Raw genomic sequence first — 21,758 nt, forward strand, 5'->3', positions numbered from 1 at the left:
AGATAGTTCCTGTGAGTTAGTATGCACAGAGGTGATTCTTGGCAGCCAGGATAAAATAATAATTTGATCCTTTTATTGACCTCCTAACTCAGATGATACAAATTGCTGCAAGGTTCAAAGAAAACTTGAGATTAATTTTAAACATGTACTCCGACTTATACAATTATAGTTTGTGTTAACTGTAATTTACCTCAATGTGTTGGCAAAAAAAAAACAGGTTTCAATCCAGGGATATGCATTAAAAAATCACCTCAAACTGTGCTAAATGAATTCTCTGAAAATTATTTCAATCATTTAGTTCACGAGCCCACTCTAATAGTAAACTGTTCTGCTAACCAAACTTGACCCCTTATCAACAAATAATCCTGAGCTAATAACAAGCATCAACACAAATACAGGGATTACTGAACACGAGATTCTCATAGAAAAGTTAAAAATTGTAACCCTAAATCCTCCAAAAATAAATGAAAAAATATACCTATTAAAAGAAGCAGATAAAATTCACTTGATGCATCCTGAGAGACAATATCAACTCCTCCAAATTAACAACATACTGATAAGTGAAGACCAGATGTGACTTAAATTCAGAGAAATATCATTGCAGCAATTGAGAGGTTTATACCAAATAAATTAACAAACGCAGAGCCAACCCCCCTTGGTACACAAAACAGGTCAGGACACCATTGCAGAAACGATGAAAAAAGCATGCCAAATTTAAACAGATGCAAAATCTCAAAACTGGCAATCTTTTACAAAAGCTCAAAATTTATTGCGGACTTCAATGCTAGATGCTTATAACATTTTCCAAAACAATGCTTTTTCTTGAAACCTGGCAGAAAATCCAATGAGATTCCAGTCATGTAAAGTACGCTAGCAGCAAGACACAATCAATGCTTCTCTGTGTAATAGCAAAAGAAATACTATCAACGACAGTGCTGACAAAGCAGCGTTACTTAACACAGCATTCCGAAATTCCTTCCCCAAGATGACAAAGTAAATATTTTAGAATTCAAATCAAGAACAACTGTCAACATGAGTAACCTTCAAGTAGGTATCCTCTACTTAGTGAAGCAACTTGAATCACTTAGCAAAATCAAGTCTTCTGGACCAGTCTGTATACCAGTTAGGTTCCTTTCAGAGTATGCCGATATCATAGCTCCATACTTACCAATAATATACCATCATTCGCTCGACGAAAGATATGTACCCAAAGACTGCACAGGTCACGCCAATATTCAAAAAACATAAGAGTAATTCACTACATTACAGGCACATATCATTAATGTCAATATGCTGCAGGATTTTGGAACACATTTTATTCTAACACTATGAATAACCTCTAAGAGAATTGTGTATTTACACATATTCAACACTGATTCAGAAAACATCGTTCTTGTGAAACACAACTAGCTCTTTCCCCATACAAAGCACTGAGTACTATTGACAAGGGATTTAAAATTGATTCTGTATCTCCAGATTTCCAGAAGACTTTTTGACACTGTACTACACATGCAGCCTGTAGTGAAATTGTGTGCTTATGGAATATCATCTCAGTTATGTGACCCAATTCATGATTTCCTGTCACAGAGGTCACAGTTTGTACTAATTTACCGAAAGTCATCGAGCAAAACAGAAGTGATTTTGTGGCATTCTCCAAGGTAGTGTTATAGGTTCTCTGCTGTTCCTTACCTATATGAAGGAATTAGGAGAGAATATGAGCAGTCTGATTAGGTTGTTTGCAGATGAAGTTGTCATTTACCATTTAATAAAGTCATTGGAAGATCAAAACAAATTGCAAAATGATTTAGAAAAGGTATCTGTGTAAGTGAAAATTGGCAATTGCCCCTAAATAATGGCAGGTATGTTGTCATCCACGAGAGTTCTAAAAGCAACCTATTAAACTTCAGCTAAACAATAAATCAGTCAAATCTGAAGACCATAAATTCAATTAATACCTAGGCATTACAATTACAAACAACTTTAAACAAAACATACACTGCATTTTATTGGCAGAATACTTAAGAGAATGTAACAGATCTACTAAAGAATCTGCCTACACTATGCTTGTCTGTACTCCCTTGGGATCTGACTGGATAGGTTAATAGAGTCCATCGAGAAAGTGTAAATAAGAGCAGCACGTTTTGTATTATCACAAAATAGGGGAGTGTGTGTGTCACTGAAACGATACAGGATTTGGGGTGGACATCATTGAAACAAAGGCATTTTTTGTTGCAGCGGACTCATGTCATGAAATTTCTATCACCAACTTTCTCCTCCAAATGCAAAAATACTTCGTTGATGTCGACATGCATTGGCATAAACAATCATCATAATAAAATAACTGAAATCAGAGCTCTCACGGAAAGATATAGGTGTTTGTTCTTTCTGCGTACTATTCGAGATTGGAACAACAGAGAATTATTGCGAAGGTTGTTCGATGAACACACTGCCAAGCACTTAAGTGTGATTTTCAGAGTACCCGTGTAGACGTAGAAATTCTTTATCAACTAGCTGTTTGTTTTTAGGTAAAACAGAAATGTTAATTCTCACTTAATTCACATAAGCATGAGTGCCACAAAAAGACACCTAAATTACCCAATATTTTCACTGCAGTTAGTAATTTAGTGCCTTTGCCATAGTGGCATTTTTTAAATGTAGCTCACTGTCAATTGCAGCCTCTGCAGATACTGGTACCACAATCTACACTGGATGATGAAAGGAAACAGTCTAATTTATATCGTACCAGTTTTTTTGTAAGATCCCTGGCCACCTCCTTCCTTGTGTAACTTAGCAGTGAATAGTAATTCCAACTATCGCACTCAGATTTCTAGTTGGACAGGACACAAAATCAGTTCTTTTGGCAGTGATGGGATGAAGGAGAAATCTGAACTTCAAAATGAAGAACTTACACATGAATTACCAAACCAGCAATTTGATCTTTCAAAAGACTACCGGAAGGTTAGATTCTGGTAATGTTCTTACATGGCATTAACTCCAAATCTGAAGTTTATTGATGTAACACACAAATATAACTACATCATATGTGTAAAATTTGGAAATGCATCTGCAGGGAACTCTACACATACAAAACAAATGGTAGATTGCAGCACAGGTGTGTGTAAGAGTGTAGAAATGGAAGGTGGCTATATCTGAAGGTGTAAAATCAGTAACATGACAAACTGTCATGCCTGTTCAGTGTTATCAGGAGGTAGATATGGCTGTCAGGATGTAAGGTGGCTGTTCCACTGGACACACATGATCAGATTCCTTTATGTGCACATTAACCACAGCAGCCTGCCAATGTGAGATCTGAACCTCAGTCACAATGCCAAGTGTATGACTCCTTATTAAAAAAAAGTTAAGCATAGCAATTTAAAGAACTCTTTGAGCTGAAACAAAGTAGCCTACATTAATACGAACATCTGATCCAAGATAGAACAACATAAAGACTACTAACCCGCCCTTCATATCATGAAAGAATGCAAAACTTTCAAGCAAGACACCTTTATGTAAACTTTTTTGTAGCTAAAAATCAGTAATATTTTAAAGATTCAGAGAAGTATATAGTGTGCGAGTATGTAATGAGACGTAAGTTAAAGATTTGTGTAGTTTGATGTGCAAGGCTTCTAGGTACAGTGTAAAGCATTAAAATAGCAAGCAAAAATGTAGCTTTGCTGTCTCAATAATGATAATGTCATGGGATCACAAGCATAAATCATTGCACATGCTGTGTGATATAGGTCAGTATTTTTGGTAGACAGCAGTGGTGATGAACAGTACGATACAATTTAAGTGATGCACAGTGAGCTGTGTATGGGGGATGTACGATTTAATTCCTGATCTCTCAAACCTCGTAAAAGCCAGAAAGCTGTTGGATGTACAATCATTTGTGTTTATTTTGACTCAGTTTATATGAGACAGTGAACTATTTTTGGTAGAGTTTGAACATTCAGACGCCAAAAGTATGTGACTGACTCTTTAACATGCTGTCTTATGTTGAAAACCAAAATTGGTGAACATTTACCTCCCACTGAATTTAGTCTGAAATTCTAGTCGGTTTTGTTACTATTATTATTAATACACAACTGTTGAGGACAGTTAATTTCCAGTGGGAATAAACAAATGCTAACAACGCCTCTCAGCATCCCTCAAGCCCAATAATCAATCATAATTGAAAACTGGAAAATTAAGATACAGTAGGAAAAGGGGCAAGTCTTCCAGACACACGCTAGCTATATATTATTGCCTTTTTTTAATCCTGCACGTTTACAACGTGTTTACAACACTGACTTTGGTGTGAAACCAATGAGTATTTGCTCATATATGAAGAGGTGCTGAAAATCCTTTGAACTGAGAGCAGGATTTAAAATCAACAACCAAGGCAGTTATAGGATTAAGAATAATTCAGACTCAAAGTATTTAAAAAAGCCACAAGATACAATCTGCCACCATATTCTGTCCTGGATTGTTTTTGCATAATAAATATTCTGTAACATTTCTAATAATCTTCATGACACACAATTTATTAACACCATCTGATTGTAAGAAATTCTTCTCAATTTCTCCTTTCACTGTCATCATTGGTTATGCTGAAGCAAGTTTTATATTATCACTTAACACCAGCATTATTGTCACAAATCTATCATAACAACACTGAAAACTTTATAACTCTTTTTATACTCGAAAACTGTCAAGAAAATCATTTTAGTACCTTATGAGTATGTACCCAGTTTGCTTCAGTTTTATGCAGTAATAAACCTATACACATACCCCGAAAAAGCAGTTCACCAGACCCCTTATGTTATGTGGTAGAACAGTATCCAATGTGTCTATATCTTTAGAGAATCTATTTATAATCCATTCCGACAGGTGTTATATCAAAAAATGATAATGGCGTCCGCATTATATTTGAAAGCAAACTGTAGTGGATGATATGGGCAGCACTCAGAGCACCAATAAATGTAGTCAATGATGACAGGAGTAAAAAGATTACTGAAACAAGCACACGAAGAACACACACAATGAACAGATAGACAAACAATCCAAATAAAATAATATTCATAGACTTTTCTTAAGACGTAATCACAAATTACAGAAACTTCACAAAATATTTCACTGAATAGGCATTTAATATCAGAAATGAGTAGGCACTAAACAAATATCAGAAACAAAGTAAAGAAGAAAAATTAAGATATTTTACTCTTACCTGCTACTGAGATTTCTTTCAAGTCCTTATACCAAAATAAAAATGTATTAAAATATCACACAATACTTAAGATGCTGAACATGTTGCAGACCAGCTCTATTCCTAACAAGAATGTAGGTAACAGAATTGTTTCAATGTTACTGCCCAATAGGTGTCCTCCCAATTATTTACCCAAAGTATACACGCACACAGTAGATTTTATCTTACCAAGAATGATCACTGTGAATAAAAATTATAAATGAATTGATTCATTTCATATCTCTGAAAACTCTCCTCCACTATAGTATTTACAGAATTACGTGTAATAGGAAGATAGTAAATTAAACATGCCCGCATGCCCTCAAATAGATAGCCTGTTTCCCAATGAGTAGTTTGTTACGTACCAAGCCAAGCAACCACATTATTACAAAATGTGTATTAAAGAAACTCACAAAACACAAGCAAACACTTAGCCACAAATCTCGATCCTTCTGCAGTGGTGAAGGAGAATAAGGCAACACTTCTATCAATCTTTGGAAATAGCACATTTTATGCCAGCTATTTTTCCTGCAGCTGACTGTGTATCAGAGTTGTTATTCTTGAAAGAAGAATACTTCCAATAAAATTTTCAAGACGTGAGACCTTTGGAAATAGCACATTTTATGCCAGCTATTTTTCCTGCAGCTGACTGTGTATCAGAGTTGTTATTCTTGAAAGAAGAATACTTCCAATAAAATTTTCAAGACGTGAGACACCTTTGAATAAACTAAGAACCATGGTAATAAAAAAATCCAGGAAGGGAACTTAATAACTACATAGGGTGAATCCCTGCTCTACTGACTAAGTTTCAAAGGTTGTTCAGGAATATTTATTATTATTTTGATATACGTAGCTCAATGTCCCAAGTAGCTCATTACAGATTAATGATGTAATCTGGTATTATCAAAGTTTTAAGCTTAAGCTTTAGCTAAAACATGACGTTGGACAAAAAGCAACCCTCAGCTAATAAACATTTGCAACATCAGAAATGACTATCGATCATACTTCAATGCGACATGACAATCACCATATGAAAAAGCCAGTGAATCCAAACATTAGCTTTTTCCAGACTACTGTCCATAATACTCTTATGGCCAGACATGAATCACAAAAAGCAGCCTTTCTTCACAACACATATGTGCTCAGTTTTCAGCTTAGCCTAATGTCAGTTATAAATTCTGAATTATTGACAAGGTAAGTTGCTACAGCCAGTATTTGAAATTTATTGCCAAAGGATTACCCTAAACAATACAACACAATGACAACAATGGACAAAGACAGCAGCCCTTTGACAGTAAAATGCACAAAACATTTAGGAAAGACTGACCCCTCACTGTTAACTGGAGAATTTAATGATTACCAAGAAAAACTGATGAATCCAGGAGTTAAAATTATTTGCCAGAGTGTTATCCACAACATCCACATCCTTACTAAATCTACTGATTATTCTGCCTGTTGGTGTGGCATCAAAGAAACTCATAGGGCTTTTCAAGATGTTTGTTAGCAGGTGATAATGCATCCTGCCTGCTGCTACTATAGAACCAGCTGCTGTTGATGCTGCTCTACACAGCTGTGTTAATGCTGCAAAATCAATGAGAAAAGCTGTTTACTTCATAATGCCTCTTAAATTAGTCAGTTCAGAGCAGAATTGTATTTTTAATACTGAGTGACACTGCAATTCAAAATTTTGCACATGTAAAGAAATGTAAGGTATAATTCTCTTTAGTCAAATATTCAATAAAAAAATAAATAATTGATTTTTGTATTTTTCACCAATTAATGAACATCCAATTGTTTGTGGTACACTGATGAAGATTTCTGCATATGGAAATGTAGAAACAATAGACAAGGACATTCTAGGTGAAACCTTTGGTAAAACCTTTTGTAAAACAGCATTTTTTGTGTGTGTACAACAATGACTCATCTAGCTTCGCATGTAATAATTTAAATGTGTAAGGGTCTACGGGTTGCACGTAGCTGTGCGGTACATTAACATGCGCTCACCAGCCAACCTGTCTGGAATGCTGACGATTCGTTTGGTCAGTAGATGCCCATCCAGCCACACTGTGATGGAGAGTATGTGACTGGCCGCTGTCTGCAGTGGGCGGTATTAACTAGCGCGGCCTCGGGCGTGAATATGTCTTTTCTTGGAGCCTTTCGATACGACCGTAACTAGCCGGTGTTAGGACATCAGACACAGTGATGATGAGTGCAAGTAGTGTGCGTGTTTTATAATCCGCCTTCGTTAATAAAACTGATTAAACTTACTTATCATGTTCGTGTATTGCCGCACCTCAAGGACCCATCGCTTACAAATCCTGACAAAATATTCGTGTAATCGTCATCTGGCGAAACAACACAAACAACCCACTTATAGAAGTGGTGTCAGAATGGGGATAATTATGGAAAATCTACAGTCCAGAAGAGGTGCAGTACAACGTGAACTTCAAGCAGCAGCAGCAGCAGCAGCATGAACACCTTCCGACTATGCGGGGACATCCAACACTGGAATTCAGGTTGGCCTACTCCAGTTTGGCTAGAATATGAAAGGCAGTGATGGATTTTTATTTTATATTTGAGTGACTGACAAAATGTCACAATCCAGTCAGACTAATGTTGTCGATCTACAAACTGTTATTAATGAACTGCAAGACGAGATTTGACAGTTAAAAGCAGAAAGAAGCAAGCATAACATTCCGAGAGACTTGTCAAATAATAGTTCATGCAGTTCAGGTACAACAACAATAAATAATTTCTCATTATTGCCATCAGTACCAGTGTTTAGCAGGAAACCCGAAGATGATGTGAATGTGTTTTTTCGTAAACTTGAAGGTGCCTCTCTGTTAGTATCATGGACAGATTCTGATAAGCTAGTAGTTGCCAAATTAAGAATTCAGGGAGCACCACAAGATTTCATTAGTGCGGAGCCTACTTGCGTGAAAACAGAAATTACAATGAGTTTAGAATGATTGTTGTTCAGAGATTTAAACATAAAAATGCAATCAGATTTTACAGAGAGCAGCTTCACAGTTTGCGAATGTGACGAGATGAATCTATCTAGCAGTTTGCCAACAGAATTCAAAATATCCATGTTCAAACATACGAGTTAGTAAAAGATGAAAATGAAAATCGCATTCAGTTGTTCGAAGCCGACCAGAGAGCCTTGGATACATTCATTCATGGGTTGCACAGAGAGGAAGTAAGCAAAGCTGTTCGATTCGCATGATGTAAAATGTTTCAGGAAGCAGTAGAATAAGTTGTTGGTTTCCTTGAAGCACTAAGATGACCGAATGAGATGCAGAAACAAGAATGCGGAGCTTCCAACAGAACAGTACAATGCTAAGATGCAGTAAGCAGGGTCACAAGCATAAGGATTGTAAAGAGAATCTAATCTGCTATCATTGTGGAACATTTTGAGAGATTGTCGCTACAAGAAGAAAGGTAATGTAAACAACAGACTATCTGCCAGATCTTTAAATGATTACGGGGACATATGGGCCACCACACCACCCGCCCCGTGCCAGAGACAGTGATTCCTGTTAGTTCCAGCAAAAATCAGACCAAAAATGACTTCGTGATAGGTGCTGCATATCGTGGGAGAAACATCAAACTACTTACTGACACACGAGTCAGACCTCATTAATGTAGTGTTGCATAGATAAAAAGGATAAATTGAAACCACCGCTATTAAAAGTGCGAGGGTTAAATGGAGGAAAGCTACGTAACCATGGAGAAGTTGACATAGAATTAATTCTTGGCCAAGGCCAAGATGAAAATGAAAATGAGTATAAAGATAAATACACAGCAAGGGTGCAAGTAGTTTCAAATAACGAAACACGTTATGACAGTGTACTTGGATTTGATTTTTTGTCCACTAACGAGGCAGAGATGTTTGTCGCAGAAAGAAAGATCAGACTAAGCTGTAGTAACTACAACCTAGGAAATCATTCTTCAGATCGTACTCAAAGGAGCAGCACTACTGACGTCATGGGAAAGGATGCATCAGTTCAAACTGTCTGAGTCCATGTACAAATTGATCAGCCTCAGCAAATTCCCAAGGGAGCAGGAAAGACAATCTACGTTGAAGTTAAGTCACCCCGATACAAGGAAGGAACTTTGTTATTAATTGAGCGATCTGAGAAAAGTGAGTTACTGCATACAATGCATTGTTATGTTGCTAGAAGTGTAGGTGTCGCTACAATGGTGAGACAGAATGTCGCAAAAGTCCTGGTTACAATAACGAATGTGAGCAATGAGGATGTTGTTTTACCACGAGGAACAAAAGTTGCTGAAGTGTCAAACGTAAGTAAAAGTGACATAATACAGATTCCAGACAAGGTAACAAATGCTAAGTTATAAACACAGATTTTTGTAACAGTACCGCAAAATTGCAATGAAAAGACAAAGTTAATAATGAACTGAAGCCCAAGTTCTGGAAAAAGATAGAACACTTGACAGTTGATGAACAGAAGATTTTAGTGCCTGTTTTGTTGGAATATGCAGGTTTATTCAGAGAACGTGCACAGAAACCTTACCGAATACCATTTAGTCAAAGAGAGTAGGTAAAAGACATGGTTTTATAATTCCAGCCTCTAATTGTTATTTAACCAAGAGATCCTTCAGACCCACCGTGGCGTTCACCTGTTGTAATTGTAAAGAAGAAATCAATTCCTGGAGAACCACAGTTCCGTTTTTGTGTTGATTACTGATCTTTGAATGTTGTGACCACACCCAACATTTACCCCTTACCAAATTTAGAGGAAACCTTGGATTACTTGAGCAGATGTCGAATTTTTTCAGTATGTGATTTAACAAGTGATTATCACCAGTTAACAGTGCATCCAGATGATCCAGCAAAAACTTTATTTGTAACAGCAATAGGAGTATGCAAGTATCTTCGTATGCCGTTTGGACTTTGTAATGCTCCAGGTACATTTCAACGCCTGATGGATTCAGTTTTACGAGGGGCCCCCAACACAGGCACTTGTTTACCTTGATGATGTAATAATTTTTGTGAAAACATGAAGCAGTATACTTAGAGACTACAAGCTGTTTTTGAGTGTATAAGAAGTGCAAACCTGTCTTTATCAATAGATAAATGTCATTTTGCATAATGTAAAGTTAACTATCTTAGTCATGTTATAACCAGTGAAGGTGTTCAACCTGATCCAAAATTAATTGAAGATGTAAAGAATTTTCCTGAACCACAGAATTTGAAAGAACTACAATCATTCTTGGGATTGTCAAATTTCTACAGACGATTTATAGCCAGTTATGCGAATATAGCGTGTCCAATGACACAGCTACTGTAGAAAAGAGTCACATTTAATTGGTGAATAGAATTCAAAAAGACAATGGAAGAACTTAAAACTGCTCTAACCACAGCCCCAGTGTTAGGTTATCTGGATTTCAGTAAACCTTTTATTCTTTCAACAGATGCATCCAATTTTGCCGTAGGTGCAATCTTGTCTCAAGAAGTTGATGGTCATGAGCATGCAATCTCATTTGTTTCCAGACAATTAAATAAAGCAGAATGTAATTATACTACTACTGAGAAGGAGCTTTGTGCTTTGGTGTAACACGTAACAGATGTTTCTTAACGGAAAGAGAATTTACAGTTATTACAGATCATGCTGCACTTAAATGGTTATTAAGCTTAAAGGATCCAAGTTCCAGATTAACAAGATGGGCATTACGACTGAGTGAGTACCAATTTAAGATTATTCACAACATGTGAATGCTGATGCAATGAGTCGAAAATTCAATGTTTATGTTACAATGAGTTGAGAAGAGGAGTTAAAGGCAGCTCAGGAAGAAGATCCACAATGCAAATAATGGAAAAATGATTGACATTTTGTCAAAATATATGGACTATTGTACAAAATAACTAGTAAAGGAAACCGCCGAGTTAATCCAGAAAGTATGAAAGAGCAAATCATGAGATAGCAACACAAGTCTTTATTATCAGGACATTGCGGTAAAAAAAGCAAACAAATATTAAAATAGCTCAAATGTTTTGGGGGCCGAGCTGCAAAGCTGATGTTTTCGAGTTTGTTTCAAGATGCAATTCCAGTAACAGACAGAATAATGTAGGAAAAAGTAGAGCACCATTGTAAGAACTGCCAGAAACAAGTGAATCATTTGAACGAGTAGGACTAGATGTCATAGGACCATTGCCTAAGACGGCAGATGAAAACAAATATATATTCACAATGTTAGATCATTTCTCTAGATACCTTCTCATGATACCAATACCTGATTAGAGCACTGAGACTATAGCTAGCTAAAGCTTTTGTGAAAGAATGGATTCTTAAGTTTGGATCACCATTAAGTATAATTAGTGATCAAGGAATGAATTTTATGAGTGAGTTACTTAAACAGCCTTGTAAGCTCATGCAAATAACTCAGTTAAGGATTACACCAGCACACTGTGAAGGAACTGGAAGAGTCGAGCAAGTCCACAGAACAATTATTAAAATGATTAGCCATTATGTGAGCAAACATGACAACTGGGATGTCTCTTTACTGTACTAAGTAAGTTGTTACAATGCCAAAATGCACAGCTCAACTGACCAAAGTCCATATGAGATAGTCTATGAAAGAAGAATGCATTCACCCTTGGACTTTGCACAATCGACTGCCGGAATCAGCAATGAACACATAAGGGATCCAGCAAGCAAGCTAAAGGAAGCATGGAGGGGAGTGAAACAGTGGAATCATCAATCCTTTCTTCAGCAAGCAAGACAACATGACCGGCAAGCAGCAGTGCCACAGTATCGAGTTGGGGATCTTGAGTAGCTGAGTAACATGGTGTTAAAGAAGAGTCAAGTCAAAAAATTTAAGAACTTTTGTGAAGGACCATATCCAATCTTGGAGGTGTTGTCACCATCACTCTTAAGCTCGAACTGCCCTTTCGTTCGATTGTCATTCATGTGAATCATGTAAAGCTATTTCTGGGTAGATTTCCTGTAGTATCGCAAGATGACGAGGACCAACCGAGAGGCAGACCTGCTGTTCTCAAATACAGCAAGCGAGAATCGCGAGGTCGCAGTCCAGACTTCAAGGCCGAGGCATCGCCACGTTCCGAGCGATAGTGTTCCAAACACCCCTACAATCTGCGTAAATGTGTGAAGTGTGTGAGTGTGCAATGTGTGTGTTTATTTCAGCCATGTGCTTATGTGAATGTGTTGTGAGAATTTAGTATTGAAGCTATTGCACAAGTGATACTAAACATTTTATTCCACAGGTTACCACAAGAAACTCTTTTATTTTATGTTCATTGTTAACTCTAATATTTAGAACTAATCAACCATGTTCATTTTTATTCTAATGCTTGCTATGATAGATTATTCTACTAATGCTGTAGTAATAGTACCACAGAGTACAGGTGTTTTGTTTGAACCACGATCAGACACGGTAGTTTCAACAAGTAATACAAAACTTGTCCTCAAGTACAATATGAGTAAAATCCAGCAACAGTTCAATTCTATAAAGAAGCAAATTGATCCAATTCATTGTGTTAAGGGTAATGATACAATTTTGGAAATGGGTACATCTTGATATAATAACTGGATCACACCAAAACTGCAGGCAGAGTCTACATTTGCTAATTGTGAACAAGAGAATTACTGTTTTTTAAAGCTTTTGCCACACAAAACTTTAATTAGGCATAAATGTGCCTGGTTTGATTTTGGAGAGAGTATCCTTCATACTGTATTTGGTACTTTAACTAGTCAAAATCTACTGGAAGTTAAACGCAAAATATTAGCTGTTGAACAACAGTCCAGTACAGATTCAACTAACTTCTCTAATGAAATTATTGTATTAAAGAATATGTAAAGAACCATTACTAACCACACAGTTTTCATTGAAAAGATCGTAAAGCAATTTATCTCACATTTCCATGTAATTTGTGATGAAACGAACGCAAATATCCAAGAACTATTCCAAGGATTAAAAGCTGTGAGTGCACACTTAGATTTAAACACTCTTTTGTTAAGGATTACTGATAGTTCATCAAATGCTAGAATTGATGCCCTTAACTTAAGAACAGTCTTAGAAAGTAGTTCAAATGATTGAGCAGTGTACAGCTACATCCAGAACAATTTTTACAGATCCTACTATCAATTGAACAAAAGCTAGATGCAACATATACTATGATTTACCCTGTTAACTCTCACAATTTATATGCTTACTACAAGTTAACCATCACACACTCTTTAATGATTGAAGATGAATTAACTGCCATTGTTTCTATTCCCATTGCTAGCTCAAAGCATAATTTTGAAATGTATATAATTACCCTGTGAAATGGAGACAGGCAGGTATCTATGTAAAGTATGCACTGAATGATTATCTACTGATCAGCAAGGATCGAAGATATTTTGTGCCCCTAAATGAAAATGATTTGCATATGTGTAAATATAGTCATAAGTTAATTTGCCCTGAATTGGCAGTATTCTTAGACAGTAGAGTATACAGCTGAGAGAAAAACTGTTTATGAATCATCCCCTAAGAGATGACTGCTCTAGAATTTTAATGCCTCTTATCATCCATTTCTTAAACGATGTTCTGAAGGTATAATTTTCTCATTTAACTCCACCCTCGATGTCACATTTACATGTAATAACTATGATACAACTGAGCTACCCTTTTACACTAAAACTGAACAATAGTGGATTAATCTTGAATGCCACACATTGTGATTTATCATGTGAACTATTTGATATGCCTAGTGTGTTGCCAACTACATTTCATGCAACTGGACATTTGCCATTAACGAGAATGTTACCTGTTTGTTACAATGATGCATACATATTAACATATGAAAAGCATTCCTTATCAAGTTTTGCTGAAGACAATAATTTAATTAAGTCCTCTGATTCCTCCAGTAATATCAATGCATACTTGATTGTCAGTATTGTGTTTTTATTGCTTTTATTAATTTGTCTTTTGTCAACAGCATTTGTCATGTATGAAATTGTCATCTTGAAGGCACGCTTCTCTGTATCGAACATTGCTGTGTCTGCAAATGAAATACATGTTGCAATGCCTTCTGGTGCCACAAATGGCAAAATAGATTCATAATGCTCAGGAGGTCATTTTGAGCTTTTTGTTCTTTTCCTCTGGGTAGAGTGATGTAAGGGTCTACGGGTTGCACACAGCTGTGCGGTACGTTAACACACGCTCGCCAGCCGACCCATCTGCAATGCTGACGATTCGCTTGGTCAGTAGACACAGGTCCGGCCCCACTGCGACGGAGAGTACGTGACTGGCTGCCATCTGTAGGGGGCAGTATTAACTAGCGCAGCCTCGGGTGCGAATATGTCTCTTTTCTTAGCTCACCATGGAGCCTTTCGATGTGACGGTAATTAGCTGGTGTTAGGATTTCAGACACAGCGATGATGGGTGCGCATAGTGTGCATGTTTTATAATCTGCCTTTGTTAATAAAACTGTTTAAACTTACTTCTCGTGTTCGCGTACTGCCGCACCTCAAGGACCCACTGCTTACAAATCCTGACAAAATATTTGTGTAATCATCATCCGGGGCAACAACACAAACAATACCCTTATAAATGCTATTTAGAGAGCAAAGGCACATTATAAAATACTCTCATATGAAGCGTTCTCAGTATTTGGCACTTCATAGCTTATTTTAGTGCCATCTACATACTTTTGTAACAGTGAAAAACTTCTGTCTCCAGTTTGAATGATTGAGAGCATCATTCTTGTAATGAAGGCAACAAAATAGTTTCTGCACAAAATCCCAAATGTGAAAGTTCCTAACAAGCTTTTTATCTACCTTCTGTCCTAAAAATTTAAAATGCTTGAAATCATTGATTACTGTATCATTCATCCTAATTAAATATCACCTTAATGAAGAATCACATTACACAACTTCGAACAAATGAGTCTGTCCTGCTGGTACGAGAAAGAAATTTATGATCACGAACCAAATTAAGTGCTGTGTGTGAAGTTTGTTTTAGTCTAGCTAGATAGTGGGTTAAATGTAGTCAATTCAAAGCAAATAATCTGAAAGTTTAATTAAATATATTTTGCATTTAGAGGCATCCTTCATTGCAATGAACTGAAGCCAAGTATTACGGCTTTTTTTTTATTCATCTTCACACCCCTAATGTCTTTTATGACTCACGAGTCAATGCAGCTGAAGTTAAGACTTGATATAGCTGAAGTAAATTAACTATTTGCTTGGCAACAGCAAGCAATAAGAATGTGTTAAATATTAGATGACTACACATATTGCAGGGGTCTGCTGAGGGAACTCAACATTCACTTGTCAATATATTTATTCTTTAAATGTATTTGTTGCTAAAAATAAAATACAATTTCAGGAGAGATGCGATTTTCACAACAATAATGTTTGATGTAATTTTCTGACAGACTTCGCCTGCTTATCTGAGATTCACAGATCTGTATTCCTTCTGCAGATGTATGTGGCAATAAATCATAAAATCACCAAAGACTTACAAGAAAATTTTAAAGAGACACGTTATTACTTGCACCTATCAGATTATTTACAAGCAAAGACTGAAAATCCATGTACATCAATACTCTGCAAGAAGTCACCCTACAATGTGTGGTGGAGGGTACTTCTGGTACCGTTAACTAGTGCTGATCGTTTGCTGCATAGAGCATTTTCCTTCTGCTTATTTTTCTGAAGTGTTTGTACTTCCATAATATCTCTTTTAAGATACATGCAGATTCCACCACAAAAAGCATACTAAAATTATTGCCTTACTGAAGAAAGAGAAAATTAATGTTACATATGGCACACATCCTAAATATATACTTGGTTTATTAGCAAAGCACAAACTTTTTATCATCATTTTCACTCTTAGATTTCTGCTAAAATTAACTTTCACTTTGACTATAATTTTCACTTTGACATAATTACAGGAACTCTGAGTCTGAATCTCGCCTTTTAGACCACTGAAACTTCTGATTTCATAATGGTAGCTTTAAAGGCTTTAAGTGACATCCCCTTTCCTAAATTGTAGCCTATGCACATCTAACCACACACACACACACACACACACACACACACACACACACACACACACAATTTCAAATATAACACCTCTGGAGCTTCGGTGACAGTTTCTCTGGATTCTGTTCTAGCAAGTGATCAGAAAATAAAACAAGTTACTTGCCCTTTGTCAATAATAGTGTAACACTTGCTCATTTGACCCTTTGATTATCCATTGCCAGGATTTTGCATTTGAAATTTTAATAGCAAACATGCAAAACAAGCGTGGTTAAACATTATTTACATGTGTTAAAAGCTCTTCTTCCAGGTATATTAGTAATGGCAATTTACAGAATAAAACCAAACAGTCCAAGCAGTACTGCAATTCCCCAAAAATGCTGCAGCTGGGGAGCAATTTGTGTCTACATGTTTACAAGATACAAATGAATATAACAGAGGGGAAACATTCCACGTGGGAAAAATATATCTAAAAACAAAGATGATGTGACTTACCAAACAAAAGCGCTGGCACGTCGATAGACACACAAACAAACACACATATCCATCCGCACATACACAGACACAAGCAGACATTTGTAAAGGCCTGTGTGTGTGTGGCTGTGTGTGTGTGTCTGTGTGTGTCTGTGTGTGTGTGGCTGGTGTGTGTGGCTGGTGTGTGTGTGTGTGTGTGTGTGTGTGTGTGGCTGGTGTGTGTGTGGGTGTGTGTGGGTGTGTGGCTGTGTGTGGGTGTGTGGCTGGGTGTGTGTGTGTGTGTGTGTGTGTGTGTGTGTGTGTGTGTGTGTGTGTGTGTGTGTGTGTGTGTGTGTGTGTGCGCGGGTGTGTGGGCGCGGGTGTGTGGGCGCAGGGGCGCGCGCACGCACGCACGCGCGCAGTCGTGCGAGTGTATACCTGTCCTTTTTTCCCCCTAAGGTAAGTCTTTCCGCTCCCGGGATTGGAATGACTCCTTACCCTCTCCCTTAAAACCCACATCCTTTCGTCTTTCCCTCTCCTTCCCTCTTTCCTGACGAAGCAACCATTGGTTGCGAAAGCTTGAATTTTGTGTGTGTGTGTGTCTGTGTGTGTGTGTGTGTGTGTGTGTGTGTGTGTGTGTGTGTGTGTGTGTTGTGTGTCTATCAACGTGCCAGCGCTTTCGTTTGGTAAGTCACATCATCTTTACAAGATTCAAGTATACAACTGAGTTATTAGGTATAAAACATCAATATTTCAGATAAAGCTACGTGAAGCATAAACCTGATAAATATCAAATGTTCCTTCACAACTAAAAATGAGCTTAATCCTGTTTCTTCCTATTATAAAATTGAGTCTTAGCACTCTCTCACCCACGCAAAGAGCATAAGAAGAGAATGAAATAGAACAGAAAAACAATAGTCTTAACTGCATTTGTGTGTGATCCACATCACCATATCGGGTTCCTGGAAATTCAGCTGTATTGTTTGATAACATGTACTTGACGATTCTCAATCAGATGCTTGCAATTTTCCTGTTTTGTATAAACTATGTTTATCAAATATAGAGCTGTTATGGAATTATATTTTTACACATTCCTATGACTTGATTAAACGAACAGTCATATGTATGTCTGAAAAAGGAATTATGTAACTCTAAAACTAACAAAATATTGTACAAAAACAAAAAATATACACAGCTGCATGGAACACACAAAAACATTCTTAGGTAACCTATGAGAGAGTGCAAGTATGTGTGAGAGAGAACTTCCATCAAGGTAGCTGACTAGGTGACAGTATGACTTTTTCTCTGCAGAAGGAATCCAAGTTCTGATATCTAACGTTATAAATTTCCACTTTCAGTGTTTCTATCGGCAGTATTAGAACATTAGAAATGTTGCCTCCTGAAAAGTATGTACTGGCCATCCATGCTGTCTCTAAATTTTCACAGTTCTCTCAACTAAAACTGAAATTGTGTATTTTACCTCAACAATTTCTGTGTGTTACATGCAACCTTACTCAAATATATATGGATTATTGTAATTATACCACACTGATCAACATATGCACACAGGAAAGAGCAATACTGAGCATTTCCTTCACAGGGCAGAAATGGAGGCAACTTTTAGGTTAACACCAAATACTGTAAAATGTAAAAAGAATCACGCACAATCCTTAAGACCCTAAAACAGTTTGTTATTATTATTTCAGTAAAAAACTTACCTTGCCCGAAACCCAGTGCTCCATATACGCCTAAGTAGAGATCCCTCTTCGCTGTATCTGAAGTGTTAGCAACATAATCTGCATCATTTGACCAGACAGATAGCCAGATGTTAGTACCAATTGAAAATGCTTGAAATACGAAGTTAAATAATATTGTGGCCAATGAGAGAAATATGCCCACAGATTTCAGGTAATGTGAGTAAACTGCCCATTTCACCTAGAAAGATATAATTTATTTTACACATTACACAGTAATAGAAATATGTTTCAAAGAAATTAATTATTATTAACTAATTACACCTGCATGAGAGTATCATTGTTAACAATGGATACAAACTGAAGTATCATTGTTAGCACTGAACAAAATAGCAGGAACAGAACACTAAGCAATATTACAATAACACAAGTTCCAGGAGGGAAACAATGGGAATGAAGAATGGCAACCACTCAGCTGAAAATAACTGATGACTGGTGCATAGAATCATATAACAGTACCAAGACATTGCGGTCTCTCTGGTTACTGCTCTTTTTCTAGTTTTAGAGACACACACGATCAATCTTACTCATCCGCCCTTAGGTGTGGTGAGATTAGCTGATGAGCATATGGTGTTTAGTGTGACAGGAGTGGTCCAAGAGTAAATGTGTACAGCAACTAGGAGGGGCAATATGTATGGGGGCAAGATGAGTGTTGGAACACAAGGGAAAGACAAGGAGATGGGCAGAGGTGGCTCTCAGGGGCGAGACAGAGGGAGACAGAGAAGAGGAGAGGGGGGACTTACCTACAAGATTTGAGCATGGCAGGTGCAGTGTGAATATTATCAGGCAAGGGAATGTGAGGACGAAAATACAGCCATGAGAGGGAGATTACCAGAGGTTTAAACCCTTTACAATCCAACGGCAAGTGATGCCCGAAATTGCGAATTTTGTTTTCCACTTTAATGTCAAACTTCATTCAACATGATTTTTTCATAGCTCTCACATGTTTCGTTCTCGAATCTGACTGTACTAATCATCTGAGCTGGATAGTACTGCCATTCAAGAAAGCCTGTGGTAACTATATCTAACTGTAGCCATTGTGTTGTGAGAAAAGTTTTAATTATCACATTAAGTTAGTAGGTGAGAAATGGCTAGTTCTTCACACACAATACTTTAAGAGGAACAGATTGCAGAGCTTTAGAGGAATGTCTAAGTGAAAACAAAAGTGACAATGATTCATTTGTGAACAGTCCAATTGAAATGATGATAAAAATACACACTGAAGTTTTGTATTGTAATGCTTATGCAAATATACTTGAATGAAAGCACACCATTTGTTTTAATACCCACCCTAAAATAATTAACAGTCAGTGGCCTCATTCTGTGACATGCTCACTGACTGTGTGGTGGCAATTTAAATAAGAATGCATGAAGGCACCCTCTGTCTTCATTACAGAGTGCAAAGAGCTAAATGAGTGGGATTTCCAAGAACAAAGAATATGAAACTTCTGGCAGATTGAAACTATGTACCAGAGTGGGACACTAAATCAGAACTGCAGGCAAATACTACACCGACTGAGCTATCCAAGCAACTTATGAACTGCCCTTGCAGCTTTGTTTTGGCAGTACCTCTATCTTACTTTCCAAACTTCACAAGAATTTCTCCTGCAAACCTTGAAGGCCTAGTACACTATGAAGAAAGGAAATTTCAGAGACTAGGGGATTGCTTTCAGAATGAGTTTTCACTCTGTAGCAGATCCAATCACTTTAAACTTTCTGGCAGATTAAAACTACATGCCAGACTAGGACTCTCACCCAGTACATTTGTCTTTCAAACACAAATGCTCTACAGACTCTGCTATCCTAGCGCAACTCAAAAATCGCCCTCACAGAATTTGTGATGTTTGGGAAGTGCAACAGTAGGCTGGAAAGTAAAGAACACATGTTTGTAGAATGTGACCTAAATGACCTTAGAAACATAGCAGGTGGCATGTGTAAGGTAACTTCCCCCTCTATGTGCATAGGCAGTCTGAATGTGTTGCATGCACCCAATGGCTTTACAGTACTGAAAGTACTGGGATGCATTCTACTTCTCTGTGAACATGAGTTAAAAGGCATACCATTATGGACTTTTAACTGCTGAAAAAGTCACTCCTAGTGAGATTCCATCAACATTTAAAGGCTCTTTATGATGGTGGTGGTCGTGCTGTCAATAGGTCTACTGTAAACCGGTGAGTAGAAAATTTTGTCATAGCAGGTCTGCAAAATCCATAATTGTTCATGAAACACACACTGAACGTCTGATCACTGCAACAGATGATATACATTGCAAACTCATCAACAATCTGAATCAAAATTACCAATAAACCACTCTGAAGCATTTTGTAAACCATACTGGAATATCCAAGGAACATGTCAGTTTTATTATTGAAAAATTAGAATACCATAAAATCATTGAACAATGGATGGAACCAGCATCAATTGCGATGTTGTAAACAACTTTTGCTGCGCTACTGTGAGAAAGGAGACAACATTCTTTTGAATACTGTGACGGGAGATGAGTCACAGGTCCATCATTACAACCAGAAGAGAAAAGACAGAGCACTGAATATCAATATCCATCTTCTCCTCTGGCAAAAAAGTTCAAAACACAAATATCCACAAAAATATTTCTTTTGATTGTGTTTTAAGATGCTCACCGAGTTTATGAGTCCGATTATCTGGTACAGCTCAGTACATGGAGACTCTGAAACATCTCTGACATCCAGTTCGTCATGTTAAGAGGCAGACTAGTGCCAATAATCTTGCAACGTAACAATAATCGTCCACCCACCTCACATGCAACTGAAGAGGATCTGCAAAAACTAAAGTTCGAACCTACTCCACACCCTCCTTACCTTCTTGATCTTAAGCCTTGCAATTTTTATTTTTCTCCTGTATTCAAGACAGACCTCATGGGTAATCATTACACCTCACCTGATGAGATAAAGGCAATTGTCAAGTCCTGGATTTGATGAAAGTCAGAAGTTGTGTTCAGTGACAGAATGAAAAAACTTGTTACACGTTGGATGAAACATCTTCGTCTGAACCGTAACTACAGTGTGTGGCCAAAGTGTCAGAACCCCGAGTCACACAGGATACTTACTGGATGGGATGAGACTGTCCGGTGGATCCCCCCTGGCTGAGGGATCTGGGTGACTTTTCCGAAGTCTACCCCATTTTGTAAACCTCTAACCCATTTTGTAAACTTCTCCAGTTTTCCTTTACTCCCTTCAACCCTTCTCCTGGGAGGAGGAGCCACTGGCTCCGGAAGCTTGCACATATAAAACCTTTTTTATACGCATATTCTCCTGCCACCGCACGATGAGTAGATATTTGATC

At 37.4% G+C, this 21,758-nt stretch overlaps 1 protein-coding gene across 1 annotated transcript in view; it reads right to left on the reverse strand.

The window, feature by feature from the left end:
• The window catches only part of LOC124802918 (multidrug resistance-associated protein 1-like), a 370,137-nt gene that overhangs the window by 55,175 nt on the left and 293,204 nt on the right, over positions 1–21,758 (reverse strand). Inside the window, 1 exon segment of the mRNA XM_047263989.1 lies at positions 18,402–18,618. Within this exon segment, the coding sequence (XP_047119945.1) occupies positions 18,402–18,618 (217 nt within the window).

This window comes from Schistocerca piceifrons, chromosome 6, assembly GCF_021461385.2.
Source record: "Schistocerca piceifrons isolate TAMUIC-IGC-003096 chromosome 6, iqSchPice1.1, whole genome shotgun sequence".
In the NCBI taxonomy this organism is placed as follows: domain Eukaryota; kingdom Metazoa; phylum Arthropoda; class Insecta; order Orthoptera; family Acrididae; genus Schistocerca; species Schistocerca piceifrons.